We start from the raw sequence: 18,732 nt of genomic DNA on the forward strand, positions 1-18,732 counted from the left end.
TGCTTTACTTGATCTCCCCTCTACCCCTCCCCCGAATAATTTCGTTTGTTTTTATTTTGAACACTAGTGCGTCCGTGCTTCCTCGTTGTGTTGAATATCGCAGTGATGAAAATGATATTTTTTCAATTAGAAGAGTTTTTTCAGTCATAACCAAATAATAAAAGAGTACTAGTCAGAAAAACTTGCCTATTAGTATTCCCCACTCTACCCAACACGATAAGATAAATTTCGGTATAGGTTCCGCGAAGGACTAGGTTCCAACTGGTCGTTTCAAAATGGCGGTCAAAATGGCGAACACGGGTGCTACAAATTCTTCAAATCCGGTCGTGTTTTTCGACATAACCATTGGTGGACAGGTAATTAAATACTTCAATTCATGTTAACTTTTTCCTCATCCCTAGCTACGCTATTTCATTGCAATTAATGACAGGTTGACTTGAATTTAGGGTTAAAGATTTGGTGGCGTTAAAGCTCAAGCTCAACTAAAAGAACAAGAGGTCGGCAGAATTAATTGAAGCTTATTTGATTGTTCCGACTTTACGTTTTTTAATCCTGTACTTATAGGAAGTAGGCAGGATGAAGATGGAGCTTTTTGCAGATGTTGTGCCAAAAACAGCTGAAAATATGAGGTGAGCAAGTTACACACGTGTTAGTTTTTATCACCAGAAAAATTCAATTCACGTGGAAAAATTGGTCGTGTTTGATGCACAAAATAAATATTGAGGGGCTCATTGCAGTATATTATAGTAAGAAAAAAACTTGTACAAACTCCCTGCCATTAAAACACACTATATTTGCATAAAGTTGAGGTATACTGCTTTTAGCTTTCAATGACATTCATTCGGTGGATCCATTGGCTGAGAAGGTAAACATTTCTGACAGAACCATTCCCATTTAAAAACAGGGGTTACCATTCGGCTTTTCACGAACAAACAGGGTTGCCATTTTTTATGCTGTCATAAATTTTAGCAAAACAATAATAACTGTCTTTGAGACAACTTTTAACTGAACATAAAAGTAGATGTCAGGTAATTATTAAATCTCAGGTAATTATTTATTTTATCTGAGATAATTATTTGTTTTTTCAAAAGAAAAAGAAAAATTACCTGAGATAAATAATGAAATTATAGATACACTGTGCAAGCAAATCAGTGGCATTATTTTGAAGTGTTTGTGGAGTATTCTTCTTGCTGGCTGGTATAGTCATTTAAAGGTTATAAAGAATAATTGAAGTAAAAATTATTTATACATTTAACAAAATGTATTAAACTGATTAACCAATAAGAGCAAATGGTGGGTGATTTACTTTTGTCATGATACTCTGTATACCCGTCTGCAGAGTATGGCAGGTGTACGCGTGAGTTTTTTAAAAAATATGTAAGCATTAAGGGCCTAAAAACGGCCTTGCATGCGCGAGATCTCATCAAGTTCTGCCATACTCTGCAGATGGGTCTGTATACAAGTTGCTTGAAGTATTTTTCTGGCTTTTTGATCTCATTAATATATTATTGAGGGATATGGATTCTGAAGGGTCTTTAATATTGTACAAAAGTTTGTCAGCTGTGAATATAAATGGGGGTAATTAACGATTCAAAGGAAAGTGGCGTCTATTTAAATATCCATTTGTAATAACCATTTGTATAAAGAAGTTTAATCCATTGTAAGGAATTAATTGTTTTGTTATGATTTCTCTAGGCAACTGTGCACTGGTGAATACAGGTGAGAGTAATTCACAATGTTGTGGTCATGAATTCAATTTTTTTATTTTTTAAATCAACTTTGAAATAATTGATAAAATTTTGGCTCGGTTTCTGCCCTAAAGGGTACAGAAATAATATATTGTAGTGGGAGTGTCAAACAATTTTGCAGTCTGAGTCAATGTTGTGTTTCCTTGTGCACACTAAAATTACTGTGTATTACTTTACAGTCCAACTACTGTAACTGGGTTCACTTAGACAAAGTTGACCAATCAGATTACAGGAAATTAACAATACTTTGGACCAAGAAAGTTTGTTGTGAACCAATCAGTACAGTAGCTCGTAAAAAAAAAAAAATAGGTTACTCGAAGCACAAAATTTAGATATTGATAGCAAATATTTTTCAGGAAAGCAAAATGTTTCACCAGACAATGTTTTTGTGATTGAAACTTGACATATACACTATAACATCTAAGGGACATATTTGTTTGACACAAGCTATTATTTTGTCATCTACATGTACAAGCATTTTCATCACTACCATTGGCAGCCACGTTTTGCAATAACATGCAAAGTCCAAATTATAAAGTTTTTACATTTGTCATCTCCATCACTCACTTTAATGGACCTCTCAAGAAAGACGGGCTTTCTTCATGCCCAGTGGGTTCAAAATGTCACGTCTGTATTAATTAGTGTATCAGTTGTGGTTGGTTGATTTGGATCCATGTTGATTATTAATAAAATAAAAACATGAAATGAAATTTTCATTTCATCTTTCATGAAATTAACACAAATTTAAGTTGTGTTGATTTTTGTTTACATTAATTTCTGTACCATTAAGTTTTAGTTTCTATCATTTTGGCCCCAAATTCTCGACATGCTCCAGACATTCTTGACACCTAGAAACTGAAGAAACTGAATAGCTTTAGTTTCATGCACTTTATTTCAGATCAATCTTTCACAAATTGATTACTGTAACAATTATTTCATCTTCATGGATGATGGTCGCAGTAAGAAGAATATCCCTCAACATCTGCTTCCTGGATTTTGGTCAAGTTTAAATAAATTTGTTCCTGTTGTTGAAACAACTTTTGTTCCTTTTTGAACGTCGCGTTAATTTTCTTTCTTTGAAAGAGTTTATTTCCTATAATTAGATAACTTTCTCAGAATGTATTGTCATTGTCCTTAATCCGATTGGTCAACTTTGTCTAGGTGGCCCCGGTTATAGTAGTCGCACTGTAATACAATTGAAAACAAAACTCATACTTCGTCATGTTTGCATCAAAATGGTGCACAGGCATCCCAAGTTCACCTCACAAGGGTGGAATGTATAATTTGCTTTCTGTGACTGAGTGAGTAGGTTTCATGTACAAATAATCGTCTCAAGACGTTGTATGACAGAATATAATACTGAGATCTGCAAAAAATAAATTTTGTGATGTTTTTACCTTTTGATAAAAAAACTTCACTCTAGATAAATAAAGAAGATTTATCTTTGATGTATTTTTGTATGCTAGTGTGAATTCATTGTTTTAGTCGACGTGTGGCTGTCTTGCGTTACCCCTGGAACTCCATTCATAAGATGAATGCGCAGAAAAACAGATTAGGTTCTCTTAGGCCTGAGAAAACAACTGCATAATGTGTATTTTACTTGAATCTAATTTTTATTAATTATAAATTTGCATTCATGCATGTACATTTAGATGCACACTGTATTTATTTTACCGAAATTTCTTTAGAAAAGGTGGAGTACCCCAAGGATATAAAGGAGCAACCTTTCATAGGTATGTAGTGGTTTAAAATGCCATAGGCATCCATCTTTTATTAGTATATAATATTGTACACACTCAGTGCATGATCAGTATAAGGCAGATGAAAATAATGACACCAAAGTCAAATGTTCAGTGTACATTAAGATGGGTAATGAAAGGGCAACAGCAACAAGGGAAATTGGAAATATTGACAAAGACATGACTTCCAGCTGCCTGGTTAGCTCTATTGGATAAGTGCCTGTGTGTTGTGCAAGAGGCTGCTGGTTCAAACCTCAGCTGAACCAACACTCAGGTTCTTTATTAAATAACTGAGGAGAAAGGGCAGCCTTTGTAAAATTAATAATAACATTTGCAAAAAGTTAGACTTTCTGGTGCTCTCAGATAACTGCCAATAACCTGCCTGTCCTGTCTCACAACTGTATTGTTGCACAGTCATGCAATAAATTCCATAGGACCTAAGCAGTCTGGAAAAAGTCCTAAACTGGTTATGTTGTAAATTATCCCAGAACAGCTTTGAAGGGAGTGGGTGATAAGATATGTACAAATATTTATTTCAATATTTTACTTTGTCTTTGTTTTATAGAGTAATTAAGGATTTCATGATTCAAGGTGGAGATTTTGTAAAGGTTAGTTTTAACTCTAAACTTCATAGTACTAAAAGTTAATTTAACCAAATTTTAGTTCCCAAAACAGGAATTTTGATATTCCACGTCATCGCATAGCCGCGAAATTCAGGTAAATCCGCGAAATTCACAAAAACACAAAAAATACCGTGAAATTCGGTAGAAATCTTATCAAATACATGTCTTAACAACAAATTAATTTTAAAACTTACTTCAGCTATTGGGGCTATTTACTTGCCATAAACTTTCAAATTTATCTCAGAACTTCGTCACTGAAACGTGCAAACCGTATCCCGAATCTACTAGGTGTAGATTGTGTTGCGAAAAACAAGGCACTAGCCATGATGTTAAAGGCTTTGCCATTGGTTCAATTCTGGAGCTTATTGTTGTTGAAAGAGCTAATGATGACCTCTGTTAGAAAAATGTTAAAAACAATGGTCTGATCAGCACAAAGCCGATATTGATTCCCAGCGAAATTTGCCTTGAAAATAACAACAAAATCGGCCGTTTTTTACCGATTGCTTTTTGGTGAAATTTGCCCCAAAAACTTCCGCAAAATCAGCTGATTTTGCCGCGAATTTGTCCCTAAAAATCCCGCGAAATTTGACTTTTTCTTCTGCGACCTGTCAGAAGCGCTAGCCCTGCCAAAAGATACTTTACAAAAAACCTTTTCACTTGATGGCTGTCACAAAGATTTCTAGTTGCTGGGTATATGCAATTTTGTATAAGGGGAAAGTTCTTTTTATCCTTTTTTTTTTTCCTTTTCTATGAAAGTAGCCAGGCGTCATGCTCATAGAAGCAGGGGAAAATCTACTGCTCCCTGCCTTTGTGACAGCCCTGCATTTTATAGATAGTGTCTTGTTTAAGCCAAATTACTACAAAAAGCTAGTACTCTATCATTACAATAGTTTTATATTGAGCATTTTACAAATACCACTTAGATTTGTACTGCTAATAATATTTTTGTCTTAGGGTGATGGCACAGGTGTTTCCAGCATATATAATGATGTGGCCTTTCCTGATGAAAACTTTAAACTAAAACATGATGTTCCAGGTCTTCTGTCTATGGTAAGAAACAGAATGATAGAATAACAGCAGGCTAGGCCTTTTGATGGGTGTGGAAAAATCTAAGAGGTTGGGGATTAAGTGAAAGGTCAAGGTATAGTTACATAATTGCTGTAGAAAGGGTCTTTTATGGGGCAAGTAAATAATAATTATGTTTGTAGAGGAGATTAATGGCTAGTCTTTCGGCTCAAGAGCTTTGGTGGCTCAATATGCATGATGTTTCCAACCTATGTTGATTTATGTAACAACCTTTCATTATAAATAATTATAGTCATATTTCCCATAATCAACCACCAACAATGCACAATAAAGTGGTCGCTTATGGGAGGCAAACCAGTGTGGGTCTTATATCAGCTGCCATCAGTGCCATTAGGAAGAGAATTCACTGCATTTAATGCCTAAGTTACGATAATAATCAGGGCTCGAAATTGTGACTGATACGGTTGCCAATGCAATTAACATTTTCTTCTTGGCGACTAAAACTTCTGGTTTAGTTGCCACTTTGGCGACCAGGTTTCTCTATGATTTAGATTTAAATTAAAAGAGGAAACTCAAAACAAACATTTTATCTTATCCTTCTTTGCTTTTGTCATAAAAAAGTGTGCAAAATTGCATAAACAAAGCCTGTTTACCTCCAAATTTATATTTTCAAACAATCAAATCTGATGGATCATGCCATACTATGAGCTGTGTCATTTACATAATACAAACTGGTGACTATATTTCTCCAGGTGGTCCCAAAAGGCGACCTGAGGATTTTTTTAATTTCTAGCCGTGGATATACAGCTGTACATGTAATACTGTAAAATTCCGAAAATAAGCCCCCCAAACTCGTAATGCAAAAACCCTCCCTTAAATCGCCGCTCCAAATATCAGCCTCCCCACCCCCCACCCCCCTTTTGTACTTGGAAATTGCCCTCAAATACAAAGTAAAACCAAGCAAAAACAGTAAAAAATAAATAAATAAATAAATTTCCTTCCAACTATAAGGCTAGCTCAATCAATTTAGAAATGCAAATTTCTCTCCATAGATAAGCCCCTCTGAATATGCGCCCTTCCAAAAATAAGCCCCACAGAAAGGGCCTTAGAAAAATATAAGCCCAGGGCTTATTCTCGGAATTTTACGGTATGTGCACAGGTGTAGTTCCATGCCATCACTAAAAAGCATTTTGTAATACAGTCTGAGTAGTGCGAGATACAGCAAACATAGTTATAAGATCATTGTCAGTGTCAGGCCATTAATGAGACTTTTTTAATCAATCGTAACATTTTTTGTGAATTAAATTTTAAGAGCTATCAATTGTGAGAATTGGACCACCTGATACTATATCAGAGGCCCATATTTTTTGCATGTATTTATTAATAATGAAAAAAAACTGTTTTTTAATGTTAATTTGTCTTTGGTGTCAACGCAAATGCTTACACAGTGCTTATCTTTTTCAGGCTAACAGTGGTCCAAATTCTAATGGCTGCCAGGTCAGTGCACCGAAAAAAAAAATTAAATCACTTTCTTAATGAACCTTTTATTCCTATAGAATATTTTTCAAACATATATTTTTATTTGGTAATTATTTTTTTATGTATTTTTTTTTTGTTCCTTGGGTAATTGGAAAATGAAATTATCTTTCTCTGCCACTACTTTTAATGTACTGACAGTTTTGTCTTGATGTCTTGAGTTAATAATGTGAACTCTTTTCCATGATTTCAGTTTTTCGTAACCTGTGCAAAGTGTGATTTTTTGGACGGAAAGCATGTAGTGTTTGGTAAGCCCTACAAACTAAGTCAAACTTGCTTTGCTATGCAATGAATTTGCCTTCCTTCGCAGCTGTTTTCCTAAATTTGAACTCTAGCCATGATGTTGCTCCAAAAAATTTAATGAGCATTTATACTAAAGGGGCAGGTTCATGGTAAAGCGCATGCTCATTCGTCAAAGTACTGTTTTTCTGCTGGGACTTGCTGTATCGACTATACAAACAATATGATCATGTCATAATGTTGTCAAGGAACCAATCTGCATACTCCCCTGGCAGTCATTTACGCTGATCAACTTAATTATCTGCAAATAGCTGTAAATTAATCAACCATGGAATAAAACCTTCGGGTCAACAATAAATTCAACGTTGGTAGTGTTGGCATAATCCACTAATTTTTTTGCAATTTTAGTACTCCTCCATCCTACTTCATTTTACTCTGAAATACACTTCTAGCTTGAAACACACTCTGAGATCGCTGAGATACATGAGAGTGGGATTATTAACCAACAGAATTAAAAATAAATTGGAAAAAGTACTTTAATTAATGAGCATGCTCTTAACCATGAACCTGAACTAAATTCCCAGAAAGCTTGAAATTCCTAGGAATTCCCAGTCATTCCAAGACATGCTAATGAAAAAGAAATTAAAAAATTGAATTTCTGGGAGTCTCTGGGAATGGCTTAACATGCAACTGGGAATTACTCTAGGAATTCCCAGTAATTCCAAGTCATGCAAATTAGGAAGAAATTAAAAACTTGGAATTTCTGGGAATATCTGGGAATGGCTTAACAAACAACTGCAAAATTTACTGGGAATTCTATTAAATTGGACCAAGCGATTCAAATTAAATTTTAAGGAACAATTTAAAAGCTTGGAACTTCTGGGAATGTCTGGGAATGGCTTCATACAGTAACTAAGAAGTCCTAGGACTAATTCCAAATAATTCTAAAGCCAGTAGAGAGTTGAGTCTTGGACTTAAAGACAATGAGTCTGGACTGACTCAGTCTCAAATACCGTAAAATTTCGAAAATAAGCCACCTTTCTTATTATATATTTTTCAAAGGCCCTTTTTGAGGGGCTTATATTCGGAAGGGCTAATCTACTGAGGGAAATTTGCGTTTCAAAATCAATTGGGCTAGCCTGATAGTTGGAAGAAAATTTACCGTTTTTCCTTTGTTTTACTTTGTATTTGAGCGCAAATTCCAAGTACAAACCCCCTGGGGGGCGGGGGGGGGGGGCTTATATTTGGAGGGGCGATTTAATGGAGGGTTTTTGCCTTACGAGTGTGTATGGCTTTTATTTGGAGGGGCTTGTACATGGAGGGGCTTATTTTCGGAATTTTACGGTATAGCAGTAAAAAATAAAAGAAAATAAAACATTGGGAGAAATTGCTATAGCAATACCAAAAGTCCACTGGACTTTAACAAGAAAAAGGCAAGCATGGGAATTTTTGAGGCAGATTAAGCGGTGGTGACCGACTTGGGGCATAGCACGTCGTCATCACAGGTCATCATGTTCTACCCCTAGGGCAGCCTAGTTGACTAAAGGGATAACAATCATTGGTAAAATATTAACCTGAGTTTCTCACTTACTGTTTTAAGTTGTTTTGTTTGTTTACTTGTTTCTTATTTTCTCGATTACAAAGCACACATAACACTTTTAACACTACTCTCTCGTTTCACGCTCTCAGTCACCTTAACATAGCCATCTTCTTGACCCCGGCTTTCGCTCAAAGGACTAAGGAAAGAGAGGCGTTTGGTAGTCAACCATTTTTATATTTTAGATATTTGCTTTTTCTAAGGTCAGGGCTTCACTAGCGTCGGAATTGAATAGTCGTTTAGAGAAAGCGTTAATGAGCCAATAAAATAAAAAAAAATTCGTCAACTTCACAGAATCGAAAGCGCAAGAACTTGAACATTTCCTTTTTATGTTTATGTCATTCTTTTCTTACTTCTCATTTTACTGCCGATTCCACTTACAAAATATAATCTGTCGCATACGATCAGGCAAAAAAGGGAAAAAATGATTGTCTCAGTCGCAAGCTAAAGCACGAGAACTAAGCCAATCACAATCTTATTTCTTTACAGGTAAAGTTGTCGATGGTCTTTTAGTCATGAGAAAAATTGAGGTATGTTATACCTACAATTGTAGAGACCTAGAGCCGTTTCAATGCAATGTATTTTCATTTTGCAATTGGAGTCAGGGGCACCCAACGACAATTTTCGGAAAAATATCTGTTCGGAAGACGATTTGAGATCTAGAATTTTTTTGTGGAGTGTGAACCACTGGAAACTGTGGCGATTAAAAATCCAGTTTCTGTGAAAGTATGGTTGGTTTCGCGCTTAACAAATTTCTCAGTTTCATGGAAGCCACTAACATGGGGAGTTATTTTCCGAGTTATAGACTATTTGTGTTTAATTAAAAATATATATATGTATATATAATGGTTATTTTTTTTGTTGTTGTTTTCTTGAGTTGCACTGCCATGTGCTCGGGAAATCTTTCTTTGATGAAGTTGCAGGTCGGATGGTTTTGACAACTGACTTATCTTGCTACCATAATGATCAACAAAAGCTGCACTGCTGTTTGAATAGATTCTGCTCCTGTTAGCCAGTTCCCGGTACAAGTCCCATCCTGCAACCTTAGTAGTGGAGAACCTGTCGGAGGATTCGTGCTGTTCCTAGTAGGGCAGTCTTTTGAATCTGAGCCACATCAAGATTCACCCCTATGCTTTCAAGATGGCTGACTAATCCTTTTGGCACTGTCCCCAGTGCCCCGATAACAATAGGCACAGCTGTTGTTTTGACCTTCCTTCTCAATTTCCTTGCCAGGTCTTCTCTTTCTCCTTTAATTCCACCCTTACATCCCCTGGTACGGCTACGTCAATAATTTGGCAAACTGCTTGTTGTTTGTCTAATTTAACTAGATCCGGCCTTTTGTGTTCAAGCTGATGATCAGTCTGTATGCTAAAATCCCAAGGGATTTGACCTTCTCGGACTCTCAAACTTTTCCAGAGACATGCTCATACCACTTGTCAGTAACGTCCGATCCGTACTTTCTGCACAGGCACCAATTGCCAGCTTTTGCAACGCCATCATGTCTACATTTATATTCTCTCTGAGCCAACGCTGAGCATTCACAAACTAGGTGGGCTTACTAATTCGTCCACACTCTTGCACCACTTGTATTGTGAGCTGACAGCCTGTTTGTCAATCTTTGCCTTTATTGCATTGGTTCGCAATGCCTGTTCCTGGGCCGCTGTTAACAATCCTTTTGTCTCCTTCTTGAATTCCCCTTTCTTCAACTACGTCCAAGAGAGGTTACTTGTAACACCCTCTTGTTCTTGTTCTTGTTTTCTTCTTGTTGTTATTATCATTATTGTTGTTGTTGTTGTTTTTGTTATAACTGTTTAGTGTCTATAATTGAAATCTATTTTTCTCCATTTCTTTCTCAACTTAGAATGTTCCCGTTGGACCTAACAACAGACCTTCATTACCAGTTGTTATATCACAGTGCGGCGAGATGTGACCAATAATCATCGTCTTATGTCTGCCATTAGAACAAGTTTAAACTGAGGCCCCCACCACACTAGCCTCCCACGCAGGCGTTTTTAGCGGAGCTCGTATTTCTTCCCTTTGTGGGGAGGGAAGAAATACGAGCTCCCCTAAAAACACCTGCGTGGGAGGCTACCACCACACGTATCCAGATATTTTTGAAAACGGAGAATGATTTTTTCCTCCGTTTTCAAAAAAACACGCATCCACTCGAAGCGTATTGGAACCGTTCTCGCCCGTCTATACGAAAACACTAGTCAATGGAAATACGATAGCATCCGTTACGGAGCATGCGTTATGCTGGTATTAAATGATTCATAATCGTATTCGAAAACATCCGTTTTCGTCCGTGCAAACGTAAAATAGAAGCCAGTGTTATCAAAAATCTTCACTGTGGAGAGCGCTTTAAAAAAGATGCGTTTTCGGTGACCGTTTTGACCGAATACGTCTGGACGGTTAGGCCAAACCGAAGAGAAAAATCTCCGGTTTTAAACTACGGATACGTGTGGACGGGTCCTATTCATCGCAAACTGTTGATGTATACGCTAGTTTTGCATGACTTCACCTGTCACATCCGAAGTGATGGAGAATGAGTGTAGTACACTCGATTTTACTCACCGATAGTCCGCTCATGGTAGTTCATGACCTGTATAAATACACCTTATAAAATTTTGGAAGTTTCTGTATTCAATGCTGTCGAGCAAAGAACTTATGCTAAATTATAATGACAGCGAAGTTCCCGTGTGATTTTTAGAGTAACTGAGCTGTCAGTGTATTATAATTTTATAGATAGAAATGTAGACCAGAATCTCCCGAGCAGCTCCAAATTTCGCGTGTAAAATGCATTCACTTACATTTTACACTGCCGACTTTACAAACTGGTGCCACAAGATCACATTTTACAATCCGACTAGGTCATGCTTCTGTGTTGACCGCACATCATGCGATCGAAAAGACCTATCAAGGGTTCAAATATTCGCCCTAATTTGTGCTTTGTCGGGGAAAAAATGTTACGCTTCAACCGTTTTGTCTCTGGGGCACAAGAGTCAGACAATAACCCACCAGTCGGATGAATGTAAACGTAAACTTCTCAAAAAATGGGTACATGCAGGCTTTCCTTAGGGAGAAAAGAAAACTGTCCGTAATAAGGAAGTAGCAGACGATCTTACGACTTCGTTAGGTTGCTCCTTATCTAAGAAACGCGCGGAGAAACCCTAAGAACGTCCGCCTGGGAGGTAGGCCAGGGGGCGGGGGAGGCTATGTGTCTGTTTTTTAAATAGTCTTGAGTTTTTTCACATCCTGTTTTTCTGAGAAAAAAGGGACGTTTCCTGTTACGGGCAGGGGCGTAGCTAGAGGGGGGGGGTCCTGGGGTGCCCGTGACCCCCCCCTTGGTAGGCCTTCTTTTGAGCAAACAACCTATATCTTGGCCGTAAAAGCCATTGTTGAAAAGCCCACTTTTAAAATTTGTTTTTTTGTAAAGTATTTTCGTCAACGGCTCTTGTCTTTAGTTAATATGGGCCTTCATGCCGCGATAATACCACTGAGCCCGCCGATACACGAGGGAGAGCATCGGTATAAACCATATATAGTCGACATGACAATCTGGTGAGTAGCCTCTGTGACCCCCCCTTTGAAAAATCCTGGCTACGCCCTTGACGGGTGACATCACAAATAACAGCCATATTGATATCGCTGTGTACTGAGTTTCTAATTTCAATGAGGTCTACAGTGCTTACTTAAACGTGCGGAAAATAAAAAGGCTGATATGAGCTATGTGAGTATTAAGAACTATCTACCACCCTGTATTTGTTATAAAGCAATTTGGCAAACTATTTTTTGGTGCATTGTCTACATACTCACCTTAAGTTAGGTTCGCCAGATTAGCAGAAGTCGGTCCTATTTATTCGCCTCGTTTTTTTTTTTACTGCGTCTTAATTATAATGCAAGGCATTCAGCTAAGCTGTTTCAGAGAGACAAAAAATTACTGAAGGAAATTTAAAGTTACAGTATATTGGACTCATTCGCCAAAAAAGCAATGACAGACAAACTTGGTTAATAGCACATATAAAGCTGAGTCCCACTCAGTAGTGCATTAACACAAGTTGTAAATCTAGTCTGGAGTAAACAACCTGCCATCTAAACGTTTGGATCGTTTGTGAGAGTTAAAATCTCGCCGCTTTGAACTTTATTCAGAAGGCCACACATGGAATGTTGCCTCCGACTCTCCCAAGGTACAGCGATCCTTCGGGGACACTAACCCCACCGATGACTGCGTGGGGAGGTACAGGATCACCAGTGTTGGCTGGAACGAATTCGTGGCCAGTGTCGCAAAGACATGTGCCACTACGCAAGATCGACTCTCTATTACTAGTAGTATAGATATTAGTAAGCTGACAGCCATTGCTGGCTAAAATCACTTTAAGAGGTTTCTCTCCGTTTCCAGGAGATCGACCAAAACCTGTAGTGCCCGTTTTGATGATCTTTTTTGGTAACGGGTGTCCGTCTTCCACTGGAATCCAAACGGGCTGGGGATTAGCTTGGTAAAAGAAATATTCTAGGTGTTGCCTTCCATAAAAGTCGTTGCGCGCTTTCCTCTTTACAAACAGGCAGCCATACCTGAGACAATTTATTTCAAAGTCCACGGTGCACAATTTGGATCCAGCATACAGCGATGCGTACTTCCGTGGGCCCTCATTTGTTATATCCACTGCGAATGTTATGGTCTGATCAGGAGCGATCTCGCAGAAGCCCCACTGAAGTAAGTGAGTTCTGATCTTTTCTGCACCCCTTACCCTGCCATGTTGAATAGCATACAAATCGTCGCAGAAACGTGGATTCGCGGAAGAAATTTTTTGCTGCTGAACGCGGATATACACCCTTATACTACTACATGAGAAATTTTTGCAATTTGATTGGCTTAGAGCAGTGGTATTTCAGGTTAATTTGAAATACCTACATGTGAAAATTACAAACCTTTTGCGGATAGTAGTATAAACAATTAACAGCATGATTTGTACGTGATATTTGGCATAAATACCACTCGTGATATTTCAAAATTGTCTCAAATTTCACTCGCCTAACGGCTCGTGAAATTTCGTATAACAATTTCGAAATATCACTCGTGGTATTTATACCAAATATCACTACAAATCATGCTATTACCTATACTAATACCAGATTTATTGGTAACGTAAATGCTGTACATGTTTAAGACTAAATAAAGAAAAGAGAAAGAGAAAACGTGAAGAGAAACTGAAAGAATTGTAATTGACCACTCCAGAAAATACCGTAACATACCATAATGTTCTTTCTTTGTCACCCCCAAATTTTGAGCGGGAGGTCGCGGGTTCGATTCCTCGGGCCGGACCAATACCCAGGGTCATAAAAAAAACGGGAAATGAAGATACTCCCTTTACAGAGAAATAGCGGGGTTTGAACAGGCTAGCTCACTGACAAATGGCAAACCAATTTGCAAACCAATATTGATACTGATAGTCTATTACCCAGTTTTCGGGTAGTGACGTCATTACATTACGACCATATAAAATTCGGCAGAATAAGCTTAAAGCGTTACCCAAATATTATTATGCCAACAAATTCCTCTTGGCGGAGTTTTCACTCAAGGAGGAGGGTGAATAGGGGTATGCAAATCCGCCGATCCGTGGTATTTTTAGGCCCGATCCGTCGATCCGACTGAATTTTTGTTCAAATCCGAATCCATGTTACTGAAAAAATTTTTCGTGGTATATAGAAAGTAGCGTTGTAGCATGAAAAAATGAATTACTTAATACAGTTGTTCTGTAATCGCAACAGATGCGGGACTTCATGTTTAAAAAGTTTTGGTTACAGCTTCAAAACATTAAGCATTAGGGACAGCTGCAAAATTCGGAAGAGGCAGAACTCAACTTCATGGTAATTTGCTTACCAGTAAGTATTTTCCATGGTTCATCTTGGGAGTCTTGGGAACATAATCTTTTCCACATAAACATGTTCCCACTTGGCAACAGACGGGTAAAAGGGTTAGCCACGGCAAACTGCATTTGTTTTTCGGTGCAGATACGGAGTTTCATTTACTCGTAGTTTGTTCTGTACTCAATGATCGTCAATCCTAGCATTAAATATAACGAGCAAAATCCAGTTTATCATTTCACCGACCAATTTGTAAATTTGATTTTTTTATAGTTGGTGAGTCGCTGTCAATCCCAGCATTAAATGTGAGGGCCCAAAATTCAGTATAACAGTCCAGCGGATGTGATTACGGAAAATAACTCTCATCTTACGAAATGAATGTGGGAGGCGCTGTGGGCTAATGGTTACTGCGCTGGACTCTGGATCGGACGGTCCGAGTTCGAGTCCTGGCGGGGGCACTGCGTCGTGTTCTTGGGCAAGACCTGAACCATGTGTCACCATGCAGGAACCATGCACAAGGTTGCCTGGCGCCATTTCCGTCACGCTGCCTATACCAGAATACATGTATAAGCGTCGGGTCACGGGAAAGTCTCTTCCGGAAACCTCGGAAGTGGAACGTTTGCCGACAAAACACCAGCACATTGACCAAGGCCGACCGAAAATTGATGATCCGAACCACAATCCGAACTTCTAGACTGACAGAATCCGGAAACCGGGCCAAAACTTTCAGCTGACCCGCGATCCACGGTATTTTTCAAATTCGCGAATCCGCTCGACTTATCGCCGAAATCCACAATCAGTGAGCTTTTAAGGCTAAATCCGCCGATCCGCGGACCTATTCACCCCCCTCCTCAAGAGATAAAATTATGTTCAGGTCCAAGTACAATAACTTTAACCTTCAAAATAAGAACTGTGAACAGCCTACCAATAATTTGAATAGATGACAAACATGGAATGATTGGTAACTAATGGCTCAAAATTAATAAGGCGTCACCAACATAGGTTCAGTTAGAAGGCATACATGTACAGCATCTGTTGTGTACCTGTTTTTTTCTTTCTTTTTTTTTTGTTTTTTGTTTTTTGTTTTTTTTTTTTTCCAAAAACCGCTTGTCAAAAATACTTGTTTCAAATCCTTTCCAAAAAAAAAAACGCTCAGATTGTGAGTCTCAAAAATCCGCATTTGGATTTGATCCGCATGAAGAATCCACCTGTGTGTGGATTTTATGGATTCATGATCCGTTTTTGGATTTGGCCCAAATGACGAAAAATCAGTTTTTGGATTCGGAAATCGGGATTTGCATTTTCCCCAAAAAACGTACCTTAAGTTGCTGATAACTGAGGAGACAGCGCAGCCTTTGTAAATAATGACATTTCAGAAGGTTAGATTTTCTAGTCCTCTCAGATGAATCCAATAAACTGTTGGCCCAGTCTCACAACTCTTGCACATACAATAAATTCTGTGGGACTTTATTAAAGAATCTACACTGTTCTTAAACAATATATATAGGGGATATATCTCCCCAGTTTGATGGTGATCTCTCTCAAATTCACACCCATTAATAATATGGGGGCATCATTACTTATTCCTTCATTACTTGTAAACTGCCATTATTAATCAGTCTGGCAAAAGTCGCCAACCAATCATTATGTTGTAATAAATTATCCCTGAAAAACCTTGAGGGGAGTGGATAATAAGATTTTTACCATTTCTTATATATTTATTTTATTTTTGTACAGAGTAATTGATGATTTCATGATTCAAGTTGGAGATTTTATAAAGGTTTAGTAGTTAGAGCTTTATTTTATATGGTGTATGTATACCGGTAACTTCAAAGCTAAAGTACTACAAGCTGCTGGGTTTATGTGTTACTGTTCAAAATTCAGTTCAGGTTAAATTTTTTTAACCTAACCTGTTGATTCTCAATTTCCTTTGTCCCAGCCCTAATTCATGAATAATTAGGGCTGGAAGACAAAGGGAATAAAGAATCAACCAAGGTTAAAAATTTTAACCTCAATTGAATTCAGGTACAGAATTGGTACAGAGAAGAGCTTCCCGCTTTGCTTGCAACAACTACAGACGCGAAGCAAGTGTCACTACCATGCTTAATGAGCTTTGCTGGCGCTGTCTCAAGCAGCAAAGAGCAGACCAAAGATTAATTATGTTATACAAAATTGTAAATAACCTAGTTGAAGTTGATCTTTCTAAAGAATATACCACTTACGAGACACTCTAGAAATAGTCGCGCTAAATCCTTTCGAATTCCCTACGAAAATAAAACCTATCTTCAATAGAGCTTTTTACCTAGAACTATAAAGCAGTGGAACAGTTTGCCCACCACATTAGCCATAGCCCCAAGTCTTAATGTTTTTTAAGAGTGGGGTCTGTGAGCTGAAACACTAAGAACCTTTGCGAACCTGACCGAATCCGAGCATATAAGCGCTGCAGAGAGGGAATGCTTGTAATATGGTAAATGTAAAATGTAAATAAATTCTGACCTGTAACATAGAGGGTAAAGTTCGAAAGTAGTCCGGGGGTCATGCTCATAGAAGCTGGGAAAAAAATCCCCCACACCCTGCTTTTAGTGACAGCCCTGGGTTCTTTTTATGGTGCGGCCTCACTTAAGCCAAAGTAAGTTGCAAAAAATGTACCCTATCATTATAATAGTTTCATATAAGGGGCATTGACTATATTTATTATTATTATTATTATTATTATTATTATTGTTATTATTATTATTATTATTATTATTATTATTATTATTATTTTATGTTTTTACTCTTACTTTTTACACAGAACTTAGATATATACCACTGATAATATTATCTTTTTTTGTATTAGGGAGATAGCACAGGTGTTTCCATTATATATAATGATTTGGCCTTTCCTGATCAAAACTTTAAACTAAAACATGATGTTCCAGGTCTTCGGTCTATGGTAAGAAACAGATAGAATAACAGGCCGTCTGATCGGTGTTGAAAAAATCTTGGAGGGGGAGAATTATGTGAAAGGTCGAAGTGCTCACATTATTGCAGTAGAAAGGGTCTACTTTGGAGCAAGTGAGAAGATTTGGCTGGTCGTTTGGCTCAAAGAGCTTTGGTAGCACAATCTGCATGATGTTTTTAACCAAAAATGAGTTATTTAACATTCTTTAAAGGTACATGCAAACGGACACAACAACTCCCAACATTGTTGCGCCAACAATGTTGCATGTTGTCGCCCCCGCGGTGTGCAAACGGATGCAGCAACTCCCAACAACACACAACAACATGCAACAGGGTGTGAACTGATGCAACATCTAACATCCAACAATGTTGGGAGTTTTCGGGAGTTTTTCGAGTCATTACTTCCCATAAGCAACCACCACAAAATGCACAATAAAGTGGTTTTGCTCATGAGAGGCAAATCAGTTTGAGTCTTATTAGCTGCCATGCACATGTGTCAGACGATGTCTGGACACATCTACTGTTATAGGACGAGAGTTCATTGCAAGTAAAGCCCAAGTTGCTCTTGCCTGTGGTGTTTGTACATGTAACTCACAACCTGAGTAGTGCATTAAGCAGTCGTTTACAAGAGGTTAAAAACAAAGAAGAATAAAACTATTGCCCCTCGAAAGTGGTCGACTGTTCACCAGTATGAGAAGAGGTGGTCATCAATGAGACTCTTCCACCTAACAATTTTGATGTTTGTGAAAGCATTACAAGCGATAGCCACTTCTGGAGGTTTCACCATCATGAGCATTTGAGTTTATGCCATGCATCGATCTTGTACACATTATGCATTTTTTTGTTAATCAAGACATTTGGTGTTGATTAAAATCTTATGTGATCATATCCAATTAATATTGAAAGAGAAATTGTGAGAACTAGGACTTCTCATAATATATCAAAGGCCAATATATCTTTCCCACGTATTTCAGAAAAAAAAACTGTTCTGTATGTTTGACCTTGAATATATGCCAACTACATGCTTACACGGTGTTCTTCTTTTTTCAGGCTAACAGTGGTCCAAATTCTAATAGCTGTCAGGTCAGTGCACAAAAAAAGAACTTCAGTAATTTTATTGATTATTCATATTTTTGGATGTATATATATGTGAGCTCTTTCCATGATTTCAGTTTTTCGTAACCTGAGCAAAGTGTGATTTTTTTGGACGGAAAGCACGTACTGTTTGGTAAGTCCTAGAAACTAAGGTGGCTTTGCTATGCAGGGAATTTGCCTTCCTGCGGCAGAGGCCTTCCTTCGCAGTTGTTTTCTTGTCACCCATTGTGACTTGTTAAGTTATCCTTCTTCAACTTGAGACTCCAGAATCTAGTTTTTGCTAGATCATAAGCAGAATCGGAACGCTGTCTTTGCAAGAT

At 37.8% G+C, this 18,732-nt stretch overlaps 1 protein-coding gene across 1 annotated transcript; it reads left to right on the forward strand.

The window, feature by feature from the left end:
- The first annotated feature begins 266 nt into the window (after positions 1-266).
- LOC140937171 (peptidyl-prolyl cis-trans isomerase H-like) lies at positions 267-10,503 on the forward strand. The gene is made up of 10 exons (XM_073386707.1): positions 267-356; positions 565-629; positions 1,696-1,719; positions 3,437-3,481; positions 4,053-4,095; positions 5,065-5,160; positions 6,601-6,633; positions 6,866-6,920; positions 8,999-9,039; positions 10,371-10,503. Exons 1-10 carry the CDS (start codon positions 276-278, stop codon positions 10,437-10,439), a joined length of 552 nt encoding a protein of 183 aa, XP_073242808.1. The 5' UTR covers positions 267-275; the 3' UTR covers positions 10,440-10,503.
- Positions 10,504-18,732: the final 8,229 nt, after the last annotated feature.

Source organism: Porites lutea, chromosome 1 (assembly GCF_958299795.1).
Source record: "Porites lutea chromosome 1, jaPorLute2.1, whole genome shotgun sequence".
Classification (NCBI taxonomy): domain Eukaryota; kingdom Metazoa; phylum Cnidaria; class Anthozoa; order Scleractinia; family Poritidae; genus Porites; species Porites lutea.

Coding starts and splice junctions, on each gene's coding strand:
- LOC140937171 (XM_073386707.1), top strand. CDS start 276: ATGGCGGTCAAAATGGCGAACACGGGTGCTACAAATTCTTCAAATCCG. Junction 4,096..5,064: donor AAGGTGGAGATTTTGTAAAG/GTTAGTTTTAAC, acceptor TTTTTGTCTTAG/GGTGATGGCACAGGTGTTTC. Junction 6,634..6,865: donor CAAATTCTAATGGCTGCCAG/GTCAGTGCACCG, acceptor CCATGATTTCAG/TTTTTCGTAACCTGTGCAAA.